The following is a 19,333-nucleotide window of genomic DNA, read 5'->3' as shown; positions in this document are numbered from 1 at the left end:
TAATAAACTCAGTTCTCATTATCTTCTGATGTTCAGGTGAGAGACAATGATTGGGACTGGCGATCCATTTGTCAGGACTTTTTATTTGACCGTCAAGTTCCGCATCTGGAAAATATTCTTGAAACTCACTATGGGGGAGATGTGAGGTGTTTCATTCAACAATATTTAGAACCTGTTTTAGCATTACTCAAGAACTTAAAAGTGTCAGCTGAGGTGAGTGCCAAGTTTTGGCTCAATAAGTAAATTTACCATATTCAATTGCTAAATCTGGAATACTTTATCAATTGGCCAGGTACAGCCTGGGTCCATTTCAGTGAATTAATAGTTCTTATATTTATGTTATTAGACGTTTTGTTGTATAGTATCACTGAGTATTTTTAAGAGTTGTGCTATATTTTGATGAGCGGGAAGGGTGAGTCAAAATACAAATAATGAGTAAAAATACTCAGAAAACTACATAACAAAATGTATAATAAGTTATTTACTATCCAACATGCCAAATTGTTATTTCAGTGTGGGAGAATTTCATGGATAATTATTTATTTGGGGGGACTGCTTATTGGCTTGTTGTCATGTTACTGTTTCTATTTTCTTCAATATATGATGAAATTTCATTGTAGTTGAGCTGCTTTTCTATGTTTGATTTATCTAATAAACTTGGATTGATATTTGCCAGCCATTCCGCCTCTTTATCATAAGAAAAATGATCTGTCCACCATTTTTTTTTGTAACTTCAATCTGATTCATTACTTGTGTGATGTGAGTAAACCTGTCCAACCAGTTCTCTAGAGTACAAATACTGCGTGATATTTGTACTTGTCTTGGTCATTATTTGTATTCTGCAGAGTATATTTGGATAATAAGTATGGGTTATTGACCAAGCATGAGGTCAAGATGGCTGGCTGTTGGGTAGCTAATGAGAACACAGGATCTGCCTCGTATTGCCGATGGGCACTGCCAGGAGTATAACATAATAACTTTCTCACTCATGTAATAGAGGACAGATGCAAAGATGACATTATAATTGACAATTTTCTGCTTCTTTATTATAAGAAATAAAATACATGTAGGTTCCATTTTTCCATTTGTTTGAACAGTAATATATCAAAGGTGTCAAAGTGGACCATCAGCTGCACCTCATGTGCCACTTTTTATTCTTACCTTGTCTTTGTATGTAACATATTATTGAACAGACTCGCAGCAACATGGAATCTGTTTGATAATTAATTTACTGTATTTTCTTGGTTATAAGTTGCACAGTTTTTTTCAAGAAAATTCTGTCTTCGGGCAGAAAGTTAGTACTGAAATAGGGGTGCGTCTTATAGCCAAGCATTTTTGTGCAACTTAATCTTAAGATCACAATTTCAGCAGAACTTATCGTTAAAAATACAAGAAAAGGACATTAGTTGTTGGTCATTCACTTTTTTTGATCTGGTGGTTCTGAAGAGAATGGAGGTGGCTCTGAAAAGAGCCATTGTGGTGGTCTTAAAGAACCGTTTCTTATACGGCCACAGTCAAATGACCATGAAATGAATCCCATGCGAGCAGAGCTTTTTTGTCTGAGGTGAAGCGAAGATCGTGTAGAATCCAATCCTTTATTCCTATGAATTAAAACTAATACTACTTTTAGAACACTAATCAAATTCCATAGAAAAGCGAACAAACATAAATTTGCATATGTTCTTAACAGCACATGCTTGGTAAAATGATATCCATGACAGCAAAACAATCAGTCGAACTTTGTTTCTAATTCCTAGAATCCTGTCTGTGTCACTCTCTCGAAAAGTTCCTTCTCTGAGTAAACAATGTGGAGATAAAACCTACCTTCTTCCTCCAATTGGCGTTTTTTTGTGCACTGAAACTTGCATCCTCGGTGGTATATTGATATCCAGTGGTTGAACACCTTTGAATAGGACTTTTGGTGGGAGTTTTTGGCTTTCACCACCAGAGAAACTGTGAAACTTTCTCAGATTTATCACTCTTTTTGTTAACTGTCAACCTTTTGGTGCATCTCCCAACCAAGTATTTTCATGAAATTTTCAGTTTGGGAACTTGGCTTGACTGTGTTGCCAAGTTTGGGGTGCGTCTTATAACAAGTACGCCTTATAACTGAAAAAATATGGTATCTAGCTGTTTTCTGAATCAAAATCAGGATTTCTTGGTTTAGTGTTTCTATTTCTTCTTGTATTCAGAATTGTTTTGTAGTGATTTAATTAAGAAACATGAATCAAATTAAGTGATGCATGATTGATGTTAATTGTCATTTCAAAAGCTATACTTGGAGTTCACTTTTTCTCCTCTCCTCTTCACTGTAATAAATTTATCCTTTTAAAGACAAAAAGCCTAAAAAAGTTTCAGAGGCTCACTAATCATAAACTCAGGCTGAGTACTTTAACTCTGTAGCTTCTTACAATATTTAGTAGCCCTATCAAGATGTTGACAATTTTGTTTTTTTCTTTTTGCAGAATTTTTTCTGCAGCAATGACAAGCCAGATGATGCCTGGGTACCATATTATAAAAAACTTGTTGGCAATGTTATTCATATTACTAAACTGGACTCAAGTCTTCACAAGGGAGACTTCTGTATTAACCTGAGCTTAGCGGTTCCAGGAAATCTTATAATAAAGTATTTCAGTGCTGGAAATGTACAGTCATTTCCACTGGAGGCTGGAGACTTCCCTCTCATTTGGCGGAAGAACTGGACTGACAAGATGCGAAGAGAGATGCAAGGACGTTTTTTATTTTTGAACTGTATTATAAACTCCAAGAGAGGAATGGAAAGAAGACCATGGAGGTACCTCATGTGTGAAAGTGGAAATGTTAGTATAAAGCAATTCAAAGGTTAGTGAATTATTGTTTTTGTGTCAAGATGTTTGTCCAGACTCTTTTAACAACATTTATCGTTAAAAATTTCACACAAATTTTTATTTTATTTTACTCTTTGTAACTGGCTACCAATTATAAAATCTGATTGTCTATATGTGTGCTTAGTAACCAGCTGGCTTGGTAACTGGGACTAATTTGATCTTCTGAGCACTTAGGAAATTCTAGACTCTTTTACTAATCTAACCTTTGAATCTGGGTTCTGTTTGTATGGGGCATTTTAGCTTGAATGAGAAATTGAATGAGGGGCAACCTTTCCACTATCATCCTGGTTGAAAGACTGAACTGGTCTTGTTGAAACTTTTCCAACCCAGTTACATAGAATTAGACAAAATAGCCATTGTGTCACTGTGCAGGTTACAATTGCTTAGTGTAGACTAACATCACATGCACTCAGTGTGTGCAAGACTTGTAAAAGGAATCATCAAATCTTTTAGTTGTGCAGGCAACGAGGATGTAAAAATGTTTACTTAGCTTGTTCATTAGTCTGAAAAACTGAGATCCAGTAAAGGCTGGATTTCACTTGTGACAAAGTGGGTTTTTGGAGGTGTAATTGGAAGCACAGAACAATACAATTTTGTGAAAATAAAATGACAGTATCTTTGAAAAAAAGATAGCCATTGTGCTTACTATTCTGTTGCCTACGATGGGATAACAAGCTATTGGATGGCATGAGAACTTGCATTTTGATTGGTTGGTTCTGTTTCTGATTGCAACTCCAACAATCTAGTTTCTACTGGATGGTATCGCATGGGCAAGGCTGTGCTCTAAGAAAAATTGAAGAGAGCCCAGTGCTCAGAAACTGTGAAATCCAGGGTGCCCAGCATATGCTTCTTATGAAAAAACTAAGATTCCTGAGTCACCCAAAAAAAAATTGTAAGCGCCACGGGCCACCAAGCACTACTAGACCACAGCCCTGCATGGAAGTCAAAAAGGGAATCACAAGAAAATGAACAGTTTTGATTTTACTGACTCTGATTCCATTGAGCTTGAGGTTCCATTTACAACTCTGGTTTTCTATTTTCATTCAGGTGGAAGTACTACAACTTCCACCTTGACTCTGACTCTATTCTCAGCAAAAGCTAACCTTAAAGGGGCCAGTCCACTTTTGTACATGAAAACATCAAACCTTTTTAAAATAGGAAATTGCTGTACTTAGCAACTGAAGTGGGTAAAAGCAGTTGTTTCACAGCAGTTACACTGTTATTTTTTTAATTCTTTTTTTATTGCTCACAGCTATTGATAAAGATGGCTTGGAGAAAAGTTACAGAGTAAGCCGTCAATCTCTGTTTACAGAAAAACCGATGAATGCCTTTGATGTGAACTTTGAGTTGCTTCACAGTGGTGTGGTTTCACTTCCTGGTATGAAATAAAATACATTTATTGTTTTGCATTTTAGTTGTTGTCTTGGTGAATAAGAGTGAGGAGGTTTATGTCCTTTTGACTTGTTTTCATAACAGCATAAACTCAAAGTTTTGTTGTTGGATAAGTTCAGCCAGTAATCATGGTCTTGGCTGAAACTTTCTCTTTGTTGTGTTGTCATATTCTCACAGGGTCTCCTTTACACATTAAGTGCAGTTTTAACATTTGCTAGTAACTGTCAAGGGAACTTGATATTAAAATTAGCAATTTTCTGGCTTCCTATTCTGAGGGGAACTATTCAAAGTGCTTGTTCCTGTACTTGCTAATTTAATTCTTCAAAACCCTTTCTAGGTTGTAATAGTTGTAGATTTGTTTAAAATTATGAAAACTTCAATGTTTTCATGATGTAGTTGGTAAGGATATCTATCAATAGCATTCACCAAGTGACAGACCCTTAAGGCCTTTTTTTTTGCAGCTAACATTATTTCTTTCAAAAGATATGTTTTTGTTTGTCTCTGGACTGTTACACTTTTCCAAGGTTTATCAAATTTCATCCTCACCCTGTCTTTCCCTTTCTAAAATTCATTACCTCATTTTTGAAACTTTCAAGGAAGGCTATCAGAGAAAATAATGTGTTGTGCAACTTTGCTTTTGCTTTGGTGAAAATGTTAGTATTTTGCCCATCTCTTAATGATCATTAAATATAAATACATGGAAAGTGTGGGATCATATCTGTTATTAGAAAATGTGTTAATTATAAAGAAAAATGGAGTTTAGCACCTTCACACTTGTTTTGTAAATCAGCCACAAAATTGTGCAACTGAGGAATTTTTTGTTGAACTGTCATCACGTAGTCTGAGAATTAAATTATCAAAAATTATGTGACTCTTAACAACAATGAACAAAAAAAGGGAGAAATAGCAGTGAAAATAATTTTTGTACACATGCAGGGATATTGGTGTCTATTTATATATTGCTGTTGATTTTCAGAAGTGCTTTTAGCTCCTGTCATGCAATATATTTAATTTACTTCTCTGATGATTTTTATCTCTGTCCCTCAAGTGCTGTGTGTTTTTAATGTTATTGTTGTATTTTGGTCTCAGATGGTTGCTATGGCATCTTTGTCAAAATAAACAAGTATAGTGTTAAAATATTTCTGATATCACAATGAAAATTAACAGTCAAGTAGTACAAGAGCAGAACTTTAATGCACATCCTTCTACATTTACATTATGGTAACTCAAAAAAGTTCAAGAAAATTTTGAATGTAAGCGTTATTGTCTGAGCCACTGAATTCTGCTTGTGTTATCAGTTTCTATTCGACAAAAACTCATATATCAAGTTTTTTTCTCTTTTAATAGATGCAGTATATTTGATAGGTTTTTTCTTGATGAATGCAAATTTTGGACATTGAACTCTTAAGTATTTAATGTCCTTACTTCCTGTGTATTTGTGCTCAGTAGACAATTTGTTGATCATGAGCTGTTTGGTTGGATATTAAGAATACTGAATATTGCTTCAAATATCTATTCAATTATTGCTGATTCATGGTGTTTCGTGAAAAAATGGATCACTACATAACCCAGTCAAACTGTGAGAACAGAAAAATGATACAACTTTTAAGTACAAAATACGAAGGAGCGTTTATAACTTGAACACCCATCTTATTATTAACAAAATATTTCCGTTTGGGTTTTATATACATGCACCATATGCATACATGCATACATGCACCGTATAAAAAGACTAATCTGATAGTACCATGATAATGTTTAAGAAGACTTTTTATTTACATCTTCTTGAAGTCAGTACAATTTTTTAACATTATATGTGTTAATAATATAATGCTTGCTGGGGTCTGTAATACTAGTTGAATAAAATAATCTACAGATCATAATTTATGTAGTTTAAATTCACTCTCGTCTCAAGAGCAAATCCTTACTATGATTTATCAGTTGTCAATTATATTTTTGCTGATGCACGTTTTACAGAAATTTAAAACTGTTAAAAAATTAATAGTGACTGCTTCATTACTCACTGAATTAAGATCTCAATTAATGCAGCTTTTTACAAAGAGAAAGCTTAATACAAGTGACCCCTAATTCTAGGGCTGGAAAGTTATTTTAAGGGTTGTTGCGCAAGAATAAACAATATTGGTCTGCAAATATTATCAGAAAATTCACTGTTACACTGTGCTGTGATATGATGTTGCTTATTATCTTACTCAGCCTGCTTGACTGTTTGCCTGTCTGTTCCTCTTGGCTCTTTTTGTCTTCAGATTGCTTAGTAACTTCTGCTATGGTAATACAACAAGTGTTTTCAAAGTTTTGTTGTGTGAATTGTGTTATGTTTAGTCATCCATTTTAAAATGTTCTCAGTGCATTTATTTACTTTTCTCATGTAAATTGTTGATCCCATGTAAAAAATTCCTTCAGTTTTAGGTATTAATTTTTTAGAATAATTTGTTACAAAAGATGATGCTATTGACATTGCTGGTCCTAGCAGTATGCAAGACCCTTGTTATATATGAACTTCATAATGGCTTTTCCCACTGTAGAATCTTTGTTACTCAGTAGCAGAGCATTGAAGTGCCAAATCTGAAGGTCTGAGGTTCGATTCCTCATGGCTACTAGACTAAAAAACTTCTTTCGCAATTTGTTACTTGATTCCATAAACTGTGTGATATGTACCAGGGTGCAGTTTACTTTGAACTTGCATAAATACTGTTTTTTTTATACTTTAAAGTTTTCACCTGTGATAAGAGTAGAGTATTGTTTGGTAATCAATGGTAAAGCAGCATACAACACACTGAGATATCTAAGTTTTGAATGTGATGAATATGATGATCTCATACTTTCAGATGAGATATTAACATTTTAACTCGTAGGAGTGACCATGAAATCATTTCTTTTTGCAACATCAATACTCTATCACGCAAACAGTTGATAAGAGTAAAGAATAAGTTGACTAAGAGATATTTGATGGAACAACAAATTCTCAGATCTAACCTGCAGGAAATGTATGACACCCATTAAGGAGAATTTCTGTCACGATCTCAGGAGCAAAAGTGTTCAATTTAACGCCCTTGTTTATCTAGGCTGTGTTTGTTGGGTTGATTTGTTTTGAAATAACAATGTCCTTTATAGCTAGTGAAATCTTGAAGTATTAAATGGAAAGAAAGTGAAAAAAGTGAGAACACTGACAGTGGTGTGATTGAAGTAATTGATGCCGGTGTGAAAAGTCTGGGCATAAGCTGAGTGCCTGTACTGCTCAGCTTCATCCTGGCTTTCATAGCAACTCGAGCTATCACCAGTTCTCCGGTTATCCTCGTACATTTTTTCATCAGGCTTCCCTCTGGAACAGTCTGCTGGCTCCCGTTTATACTACCGAGTGGAGAAGCACCGTGAGAGTAAAATTGACAATGATAAGAGTCGTTCAGCTTTCCACGCCCTGAATTTGGAGCTAAGTTTAGCAATCAGTAGCTGATGGTGACTGTAGTCTCGCTCCCACACTGATGCGATGTAATCTTTGCATTTTAGGTAACAGAGACCTGAGAGGTGGACCTATCGTTGTGATTGACATGTCACGCATGTCACGCCCCGACTGGGGCAATGTTGCCTGTACAAGTGTAGATTTGGCAAGACTGGTTATGTACTTCCACAGCATTCCCATGTAAGTACCTCCGTTGTTTAATAATTCATTCTTCTTCCTTGATGTTTTATTTTTGCGATCTGGACATGAGATCTTATTTAGTATGGATAGGATGAATGATTTTCCCCCATAAAAAAAAAAAAAAAAAAAAAAAAAAAAAAAAAAAAACCCGGGTATACCACCCGTAGTCTGACGTCCCCACATTCAAGCGGTTTTTAATAGAATGTCCAATGAATGCTTTCCTTCAGTTCTCGACCAATCAGGTAAAAACCTGAAATCAATCGCGTCTTGGTCACACTGGTCTTACCGCGCGTAAGACAGCTTTGTGAATTTACTCTTTGTTCTCTTTGGCTTCTTCCAACTTATTTCTTTTTGCTGATGGTCTGTTGTGGTTAATCAGGTTTTTTTTTTTTAATGGCGCTCTATCAGGCGCTAAGACCCTCTCCAAGATTAATCACAAGCAATGGTCATTTTGGGTCTGGTAAGTTGGGGGGAGATAAAACAATTGAGATTCAGTAGTGTGGCGAGGCGAATATTATAACTATACTATATTGGAATCCGAAGTCACACAGAGAGACGAAACATTCAGCCGGTAGTTAACTGGTCGTCCTGTGGTAAGGACGTCTAACGAAGTGAACCCATGCTCTTCTCAGTGACCACAGAGTCATTACTCCTCATCGTCCACGCTTTATCTAGGGTTCAGTGAAATGAAACTCTTGCAAAAGGTATAAACACGCTCTCTTCTGCTGTGCGTACCTCTCTGATGCGACTGTCTGGCGTTGTAATGATATCTGGAGAGCACGAGAAACCGTGGCTAATATAGACTGCACTTCTGCTGAAAAACACTGAATATTAGTCTTCAAAACTGACATGAAAGTGTTTTTCGTCTCTTAAACTTTCATACAAGTGACTCTGTCTGGAATACTGCAGACATGGTTTTATTTAAGAATATTTCAGCGTGCTTCATAAAAGGTCAACGTACTTTCGACAGTTCAAATGGAGGAAAGTTACCTTTGATTAGTAATTTTTTTTTAAGTGAATAATTTATTATACTGGTATGCGTTGATTAATCTAATGAATGGCAACCATAAGTGCCTCCACTTTACAAGTCTCATGGTGGTCTGTTTAGTAGGTCTGTTATCTCATTCCTTCCCTCTGCCAACATGTTTGTCTGACACACTGTTCTACCAGGTTCTGTTTGTGTTATCTAAGCAGAAAGTTACTTCAATCTCGCCGGCGCTTACTTCTAGCATAAGATGAAATTTTCCGTCGGCAAATATGCTTTGATTAGTTCCCTGGGAGAGCGCACACGTGGCATGAGCGTGATGACAAGTGCGGAGATCACTGTCTGCATTGCGTGCAGTTAGGGCTAATCCGTGTGTCTAATATCATTGTTGAGTCGCTTGGCCTTCCGATTCTTATCTGTGGATGTTGGGTCGTGTAAATCCGTCGAATAATTATTCGGGACTACTGCCGCATTGGAATCCTTTGCCGTAGCGACGATTTCACTTGTGGTCAGTCCATATTTTAACAAAGATAACCCAACCAAAGGTATGTTCATCGTGGTGGAGATCATAAGAAATTTTTAAAGGCTAGTAGTGTTGGTGTGCTATGGGGATTATACTGTGTTTATTATCGGTGTTCAAGCATGTTAATCCGCTAGCCTTTTTTCAGATAAGTATGTCAGAATGCCCTCTCCTTAAAACGCTTTCCGTAAAGTGATACATCTCTCCTTGTTTACATTTCGGTTATGACAATCTTATCGCTTTTCTTTGAGACTGTTTTGAGCCGCTTAATCTTCCCTTTGATTTCTTTTCACGCGATCAACCACTGAAGAAAAATAACAGCAGAGGGTTTAACAAAAGTCCTGCCCATATCCTCGTCATAGGCATTGTTTCCATAAGCAGCGTAATTGAATCGAGTGTTTACGTCTCAACCGAATTGTGTCTGAATTGACGCACTGAAGGACAATCATCTGAAAGCGCGGTAGAATTAGACAACCGCTCGACTAAGGAAATATTTACAAGTTCAGGAGAAGACTCATTTGAAAAATACAACAATGTCAAAAGTCGTGCAGGAAATATCTGGGCGTCTCCGCCAACCAGATCCATGTCTGCTGTCCAATGTGATCACACTTGTCTGCTGGTACAGTCAACTAACCTGTAGTTTCAATGCTCACGTTGTTTCACTTTTTAAATAGAACTCTGATGATGATGATGATGATAACTTTGATGAACTAATTATCCAATTTTACTGAATGGTATCTCTCTAATGAGCGGCTGTCCGTTGGCGAGTCAGACCACCCACCAGCCTTACCAACACAAGACATGTAGTAGTCTGTGGGAGGCTTTGGCAAAGTTTTGCCGTGATGGAATCATCTCAGTCAGAACTAAAGTGCGGCATGATATGGAGCTGGGATCTGTATCGAGTGCGGCCCCATATTGATTGGCTCTGTTCATTAAAATGACCTCTCCGAGCTGTAGTCTGTTTGTGTTAGAGTTGGTGTGACTGTGGCCTCCTGCTGTCCGAAGGTGTAGTTTTTTTGACGCCTTTTGATCTGAACAGTCGTGTGTGTTTTATAAGCTAACTGCGTACGATGGCAGGAGACAAGAGATGAAGGCATCCATTCTGCAGAAATAGTTACTTTTATCAGGGAAAGTTACCTGTGATGTTTGCTGGGTGATAGAATCTTTTGTTTGTTTGTCGTAAACGGAAAAAAAAAATACAACAACAACGATCATTCTATGAACAAGTTCACAATCTGTCAACATCCCCGGTGCGGCTATCACTCTGGACAATAAACACTGTTGCTGGAGTACGGCTTCAAGTTCTGTTTTTGTTGTTGTTTTTTTTGTTTTGTTTTTTTTGTTTTGTTTTTTTTGTTTTGTTTTGCCATGGTTGAGAAACGGATGAACATCCTCGGTAACATTTTCAATTTATAAATGCAAATGTACTTAAGTTCTAGAAAAACGCTTTTTGAGGAGCGAACAAATATAAATTGGACAAAGTGGCGTCAGAGAATATTACAAGAGAGTACATCCTCGAATATACCGTTAGCTAGTTAGAAAAATATAAGCTTTGCAATGGTCAGAGTAAGTTTGGATTTTTTTTTATCCTGGAAAGTTTATTTGGATTTAATTTTACGATAAATGCTTAGTTTGAGAAGTTTACTCGTAAACGGCTGCTATGATGAAGGTGTTAAAGTGGAAATCGGTTGTTCAACTTTCGGAGGTTTTTGCTTGATTGATATATTTCGTTGTGTCCTTAGTTCAATTTACCAGGTACATAACGATTGGTTTGTGAACGGAACCCAACTTGATTTCATCACCCCTGTAAACAGCTGTCACTGCTGTTTTGTGTTGTAACGAACGCCAATCTCCCGTAGATAGTAGGTAGACGCGGTATTATTGAGTTTCACTTCAAAAACAGCATTGTTGCAAGTTTTGCTATTTGCGCTGTTCTTTCACATGACGGGGACGGTGAGTGTTTCCCTGCATCCTTCACTTTAACAGTCCCTAATGTTTTGGGTGCAAAAAATTTGACACCATAGAACGGTTTGTACGTTAGACCTTGATTTTATACAATGTACTTCAAATTTTCCCACGGCTTTTTACCTTATCTGCAAACTTTACAATCGATTGACACTGGGTATTTGCGAATGTTGATCAGTTGACCGGAAGTTAGAGGGAGAGGTGCGAGTTGCTATCAGATGTCCGTCACAAATTTGTTGCAAGCGGCTTTTAGATGACACATGTGTTTTGTTTTTTCTCAGGAAAGAGACCCGTAGCCTTGGATTTTCAGTCATCATCGACGCCCGAAAATCAGACACGAAACGGAAATATCTCGAAGACGTTGTGGAAGCAATGGTTTGTTTTCAGGTAAGTAATTTGGTGAACTATTTTTTAGAACGATGTCGCTTCATTAGCAGATTTTCTACGCGTACTGAATACGTCACATTTTTATCTGAAAGCATTTGACAGTGGAAATTCAAGTCGGAAGAAAGATGAACAAAATCTTCGGCTTCGCAATAAAATTCTACATCTTGAAGATATCGTACCAAACATATTTAATCTTTGAACATCGCCGACATTTCTTCCTCGCATAAAATTTGAAATTCTTTGGATTTCCTCTACTGCCGCTGTCTGAGGGTATTTGTCCTTTGTCCAGTGAACGGAAATAGTTCTTTTTTGCGATATAACAAAGTGGCACTTATTATGTTAAGCCTTCCAAAACCTCTGTTGTTACGTTTTAAGTATCTTTGACCTATTCTTATTAACTAGAAAATAGATTAGCGTGACTTTATCCTCGAGAAAACTTAACCCTGAAAATAAACCACATGTTATTTACACTGTAAATATTCCACTTATTATTTCTCAATGCGAGCCTTTTAAAGATCAAATACATCATGGTATGTCTATGACAAATATTCATAATTTGCGGCAATGGTATATCATACGGTCTAGAATATCAGTAATTGGTCATTTGTAATTGTTTTGTTTTATGTACAACGTTCGGCTAGAAGTATGGAAAAGAACACGGCGAACGATCGAACACCGAAAAACAATTAAAAAATAGAATAAAGGTTCCCTACGCTATGGCATGTTTGGACGATGTCGATGGGTGAGACGATTACCGATGAAACGATTTTTGTTAGATTCCATTCGGTTTATCATAAAAATGATGAGAAATGCCATTCAATCGAGAGAGAGTTTGTGGTCAATATTAATTCAGTAGAAGTGAATTGTTTGATGGATCCCGAATCCTTTTTTTCTTTTTTTTGCCAGGTGATTTCAAAGCGGTTTTGTCTCTTGTTTGTTGGTTTCTAAGGTTAGAAATAAAACACACCAACGCGCAGACAAACTGATTGAAATCTGTTCGGTTAATGTGATTGATAAATCCTGCGATGTACGCCCAGAACACCTGGATCTTTGGAATCGAAATTGGATTTATTGCTATCTTTGTACATCCTTAAGAGAAAATGCGTTTTGCAGTATTCGCTTATCGAAAGAGAGCATGTTCCTGCATTTTCTAGCTGCTTCGTTTGGTAGGCCGGGTGTGGTTTCCACGTTATCTTAAACTTTGTCGGAATGATTATTTTGGCGGACAAATCATACAATGACTCTTGACACATTTTGAGGAGTTTAATGTAGACCACTGAATAAAACAAAATTATTGTATACAAAGAGGGCTTGAATGCATTGTGATGGTCACCAGAGGAGCTATAGGTTGCCCGGCTTGGCGATCAATCACACTTACGTACGCATTTGAAGAATACTTGGCCTTGTAAATACACTAACATGCACTAAATGCCTAAAGAACTTTTCAGCAGATGGTTGCCAGGTGATTTGGAGTTTTCTAAACGAGGTCGCTGTATTTCGGTTTTTATGCCATATGCTTTTCATCGCTGTCATTGGCGAACGTAGAGAATTAACACAGGACAGTGATAAAATCAAACGTCTTGCCAAGTAGTTGCAGCTTCTTACACTGTAAACACTTCTTCCACCGATTGAGAGCCATAACAAAAATTTTGGACAATTGTTTCTTTCAGCACTAGATTAGTGTGACTGAAGGTTTAAATCCTGGACTAGCCTTGCCATTTCGATGCATTACTTTCCAGAGATTTTTTGTTTGCCGGCTTGAAGGGTCAAGGCCGGAAAACTTTTCTTTTCACGAATATTTCGTGTGGAGTTACACTTTGCATGAGTGTTTTGAAAAAGTGAATTGAAGTGCTTGACTTGCAGCGTTGTTTTGGTGGTTCCGGTGGTCCGCAAAAATCTGCCGGGCGATGAAATTTAGTGGCAGAGAAGTCTGCAAAAATAAACAGCCGTACAGCAAAAATCTGCCGGACGATGAAATTTAGTGGTGGAGAAGTCTGCAAAAATAAACAGCTGTACAGAAAAAATCTGCCGGACGATGAAATTTAGTGGCAGAGAAGTCTGCAAAAATAAACAGATGTACAGTCATACCGTTCTAAAGAGACGATACTGTAGATGGAGTAGGTAAATTTTTGGTGCTCTGAAAGTAATCCTGCTCGAAGGTGTTTGCCAAACTGTACCTTTTGGTCGTTATTTTTTTTACAGGAACTTACAGTTTTAAGTTGAAGCGAGTTTACTAGTACGGAGCCACAATTGCTTCGTATATGCCTAGTAATTGCTTATCATGTCATCATCGTTTTATGTACGAGTACTATCTAAATTCACTTTTGGGACAATCGATGAGCTCGGTCAAAAATGATTCTTACCAAGTCTGGATAGGAGAGAAACATGAAAAGTGACTTTGATGGTTTGGACGTCTTGAGGGTTCCGCTAGAGGACGGGAACTTGACTGAAAGATAAGTGAAAAAGGAAAACTCAAAACTAAACATAACAAAGGATGAGGTGGGGAAACGACGAAAATGCAGCACTAGTGTCTATTTCTGTCGATGCTGTTCCTTGGCATCCAATCGCATGCAGTTAGAACGGGCTACAGACACGTGTGTTAATCGGTAGTTCTGTATGAAAAACCCACCGGTTTGGGATCGCGAGGATACTATTAACAGAATTCTCCCACGATCTATGGAAATATGAGCGAGTCAATTCAGTTGAAGTCTGGTGTTTTTTTTTTTTTTTGTCGACGCGTTTATTGGTTTGTTGGTTTGTTGGTTTTTTGGCTTGTCTTGTTTTGTTTTGTTTTGTTTTTTTTTATAGCGATGTATCTTATCTATGGGTTAAATTCTTCTAGGAAAGTACTCCTGGAGGTGTACAGATGGTGTACATGCTAACAAAGAAAGACTCCCCCCTCGTCATATTTAGCGGCTCAAAGATAAAAGAACAACTGAACTTTGAGGTAAGAGTTTTAATGGACGGCATCATATTGTGCTGCGCATGCGTTGTTCTGCTGTGGTGTGATACTTTGCCACAACCTTTCTTGATTGAACTGGTTCTGTTTTAGTGCCTTCTTGAATTTTTAATTTCTTTTTAATTAAAGAGACGTTGAAAATTAAGTTATATGGATTCGGTAACCGAACACTAATCAGTGAATTAAGTTGTCAATCGGTCAGCTGGTGTTTGATGCTTACCCCCTACTAAAAATCGGCCATCTTAATTGCTAAGAGCATCTTAGATATTTTTTATTGAAAACTTATACTTCCATATGCAATTGATGTCAAATGTAGCATAGATGAAGGCACTGGGTAATCCAACACTACGTCTCCACCCCACCCCGCTCCGTCCCACGAATTTAGTCTACGTTAGAAGGAGTATGGTTATCACTTTGCACTGTATTGCGAATGGAACAGTGGAAGGTTGGGGGGGGGGGGGAGGGTGGTAGCCATCGTTGATATATAAAATTCTTAGCAATACACTTGTAGTTGCAAGTGATTGAGTCGCTCACGAAAGCATACCACGTTTAGACACGGAATTGAAGGTAAATCTAACCGAGTGGAAGACAGTGAAAGTCACATGATATACACCATTGGCGCACGCGACTCATGTGATTAGTAGTGGCGTGCAGTTGATTACATAACAACCTTGATTTGAGAGACATGTCATCTTTTACATGTCCGAAACATTTCTTTAGCAGAGTTCTAAGCTCACCTTTTGTCAAAGTCGCCACTTCGAGACTAAAGATCATAAAATGGTCGCTAGAATTGCATATAAGTCGCCGGAAAATAAGACCTAACTAAGAGAAAACGGAAAAAAGGACACCTTGTGCAGTATAACATAAGAGGTAATTGAAGTTTTGGAGATCAAAAGGACCTCTGGAGGTCAAATATACGAACACAACCAAAGAGATAAAAGTTTTCTTTGAGTTAATGAAAACTACGGCGGATTGTTAGTTTTGAAAGGAAATTGTTCTCTCTCTTTAATTTCATACTCGAAACATAAAGTAATTAAAATGTTTCAGTTTGCTTCATGACCCCTAAACACAGGTCGACCAAAACTGATGTTCCTTCCAAACATTTTAGATAAAGTTAACGCTTGCTCCCTTCATGGGATCGCCGGCCGTGGAGGTAAAAATTAACGGTGAACTGAACTGAAGTTTGGTTACATTATAGCCCCATCGCAAAAAACATTTGTGACAGAAATCGTTGGGTTTTCGACTTGTTTGTTCTCATTTTGAAATCTCACTACGGGACCATTTAGAAAACAAATAACAAACGTGTTCGTACTAGGCTCGCTTGGCTTAAAGACAAACAGCGAGAAGTAATAATCATGTTTTTTTTAGCAACATGGTTGTTTGTTACTTTTGAATCGCAAAACCTGGTCGAATGGTGGACCTAGTGGGATCCATCTATACCCCGAATGTGAAGCACGTGTGCCGTTTTTTACGGAAATTCACAATAGTCGTTTTCAAAGAGGGAGTCTGGGACTAGTTTTGATTCAAGATGGCGGAATTAGGGTTGACATATTATTCGAAGTGTCGAATAATGCAGTCGACGAACTTCTCAGTTGTGGGGAAGAAGCAAAATTTAGCTGAAAGGATTGACTATGTCCTCATCACACCGGAATGAAAATGATGAGTTTACTGACTAGGTTCAGGCACTGGCACCAAAGCATAACTGAATTCATCGAGCGAAACCAGTACATTCGCCTTCTATTCAAAGGATCACTTCAGGGTCAAAGCTTTCAAGCTAGGCGTAGATTCGGTTTCTAATTATGAGATAAAATAAAACAAAAAAAGGAGCAAAAATACGTAAATTTCGCCACGCAAACTCGTAAGTTTTGGCCTACAAATTTGTTATTCTTATTGTTAAAAAAGTTCTCCACGCCTACTACCAAACTAAGGCTTTACGGATCAGTCTCTAAACAGAATTAAATGAAAGTGAACTAGACCCTAAAAAGATCTCTGAAATAAACCCGCAAGAAATGCATTCACACCACTTCTGACGAGGTCAGTAGTTGAGCTGTTTCAGTCAAAAGACCTGGAACTGGTAGACATGAGCAAATGAAAGGTATCTCTTTCTTCTGGAAATTCCAGTTTTGGTCTACATAGAATTATTTTCGTTTCTCGTGGAAATTTTCCATTTGGGAACCCCACAATCGGCTCTTTATCGACATTCCGACCGAACTTTTTGTATTGTTTTTCACAATTGATGGACTGCAATGTCCTTCTCTCCTTAGTTCCCGCCAGAGAAGGGCGCATAACATGTGTAGCACTGTAATTCAGTTTCCTGTTTGCTGTTACACAAACATCAACTTTTTATTTACCGAAGCTTGGCCTTACAAAATAAAGTAACGTCGCCACAGCTGATTCAAAGTGATCTGTTCAATCACTTGTAGGAGCGATTAAAACCAAGTCATGACAGTCTCATTATCGTGATCTTTTGTTTCTGAGAAACGAAACTAGCAAAAGCTCTCCAAAAGAGTACACCCTTTTTAAGGCTGAAAAGACTTCAGAACATTTTGCTGCACTAGTTAATTGTTGAGAGGAATTTTTAAGGCACAGTTTTTTTTTATAGATTCTGCGGTAAATCGAAGTATTCCTCGTTCGTGTGCCAGACATTGTCTAAAATTTAGATGAATGGATGCATGCACGCGCCTGTTTTTTTTTTTTTTTTAACAGACGCATAAAAACTCAGCGGAGTTCATAGGTTACGCGGTCATGTGGTGACCCAGATAAAAGGGACACCCCTCAAATACGCACCGTTCCTTGGGCATCCGTATCGGGGAGGTTCGACTGTTTCTCTTTAATTAAGACCGTTGACGCGGTACAATCATCTCTATGGCTCTGTAGTTTTTGCGGCGGTGGTAAAGTGAGGATACTTGTTTTATCAGTCGCTATGACCAGGACTGCCGTAAAACACGCCAAATTGCACACCACATCAAAAACAAGCTAGTACTTTCGTCAGCTCCTGTAGCGTTGTTTGCCAATGTGGGGCTGGAGTCATCGAGCGTACGTAGCGAATAGCTGCGTTCAGACTTTAATTGAACAAGTGGTCAGTACTTTGTCAGCGTTTGAGCTGTCGGAATTGGCTTCGTCTCCGTACGTGGTAAGTTAACTTCTCTTCAAAGAGGGTCGACGTTCTGAGTGCAATTTAGAATTTTTTTCTGTTGGTGAAAACAAAAAGGACAATATAATATGATATGCGAAGTCTGCTAGCTGCCAGATTCACTAACAGGAAAATGTTCTCTTCTTTTCATGTTATTTTGTCAGTAGTACGTAAAGTAGGTGTGTCTAGGCTGTGGCGATTCTTTCTTCGAGGAAATAATACATTTTTTTAATCGTTTTGTAATTCTTGATTGCTTTACAATATACGGACTGATGTTTGCACGTGCAGTATTTCTTGCTGCACATGACACTGGTCGCGTGGGTATTAGCGTTTCGCTGAGTGCTTTCCTTCGGCTTAGTAGGAACGTGAGAGGGAACGTGACAAATTCGACACCTAGGAGATGAGAATAAGTTAATAAAACACATCTGTAAACTCATTTTCCAACGTGACAAATTCGAGACTTAAAAGATGAGATTAAGTTAATAAAACCCATCCGTAAACTCATTTTCCACAGATGATAGGAAATATCATAGGAAATATTTGATCTTTGACTGTGCAACCTTAATTTTTTTAAACTCCACTCAGTTTTTTTTTCTTTTCAAAGGCCGCCAGTTTTCGTATGAGGTATTTTTATCGTTGGAAACTTGAGGTGCAACGTATTTTCCGTTTTTAAAATTTGATGTAATTTTATTTTCATTTCTGCTCCTTTTTGATCTCTAGCGAATGTAAGCGGTATGATATATAGGTGAAGAGATAGCAAGTAACATTTAAATATCCACTCACAGTCAGGTAAGCAGGTGTTGAACGGGTCGTATAAATCCGTCTGTCAGCGCTTGGACCGTAAGGTAATCTTTGCTTAGCAGCATTATGGTAACCTTGCTCAAAATTGAATTTTTAGCTGAGGTAATTCAAAGTGCGGTCTGCGCATGCTTCAAGTTTGACCGTGGCGCTAGTTAGACCCAGGAAGGTGGTGCTTAGTTTTAGCGGTAATCGCCCTTGTTTTCGCTGAAACAGAAAAATGTTTGAATACGAGAACAAACAAACTTCCTCTCACACAAAATGGTCGCAAGGGGAGCAGAAAGAATTTCTTTCTCTCAGTAAAACATTTAACGTAACAAAAATGTTGGAAAACGCCAAAACATCAGCCGGGGTAAGCAAGAGTTTGACTGTGTTGTCATCTCATACTTTTCATCTCTTGTTCATCGTAAGCTCTTTTAACCAGCCGCCAGCGGCTTTTGTTCATATTTTGATTATTACTTATTTGAGAACCTAAAGGCGGCTAATTTTTCTTTTGAAACAACAGAAATTATGTTTAGGCCGGCCATTACTCGAACACAGATTTGCTTGGCGGACATTTCTTCTTTTTTTCTTTTTTTATTTTATAGGAACTGGTCTATATGTTGGTCACAACCAATCATAATTTTTTTCTTCATATGTAAGATATATTTAGTCCTTTACGAGCAACTG

General features: G+C 37.6%; 1 protein-coding gene and 1 long non-coding RNA gene across 2 annotated transcripts in view; one reads left to right on the top strand and one right to left on the bottom strand.

Annotated features, from left to right (window-relative positions):
* Nucleotides 1-19,333, top strand: part of LOC111332965 (puratrophin-1) — a 34,471-nt gene that overhangs the window by 1,261 nt on the left and 13,877 nt on the right. Inside the window, exons 2-7 of the mRNA XM_022938455.2 lie at nt 37-213; nt 2,466-2,841; nt 4,120-4,245; nt 7,785-7,917; nt 11,669-11,774; nt 14,617-14,721. Coding sequence (XP_022794190.2) covers nt 37-213; nt 2,466-2,841; nt 4,120-4,245; nt 7,785-7,917; nt 11,669-11,774; nt 14,617-14,721 — 1,023 coding nt within the window. The remainder of the gene's footprint in view (nt 1-36; nt 214-2,465; nt 2,842-4,119; nt 4,246-7,784; nt 7,918-11,668; nt 11,775-14,616; nt 14,722-19,333) is intronic.
* Nucleotides 17,019-18,780, bottom strand: LOC148735163 (uncharacterized). The gene is made up of 2 exons (XR_015998800.1): nt 18,650-18,780; nt 17,019-17,924 (listed from the first exon to the last, which is right to left on the bottom strand). It is a non-coding gene; the product is annotated as an uncharacterized LOC148735163 (long non-coding RNA).

This window comes from Stylophora pistillata, chromosome 3 (genome assembly GCF_964205215.1).
Source record: "Stylophora pistillata chromosome 3, jaStyPist1.2, whole genome shotgun sequence".
Lineage (NCBI taxonomy): Eukaryota > Metazoa > Cnidaria > Anthozoa > Scleractinia > Pocilloporidae > Stylophora > Stylophora pistillata.
The sequence above is the reverse complement of the archived record's forward strand: the minus strand, read 5'-3'. Positions and strand labels throughout refer to the sequence as shown.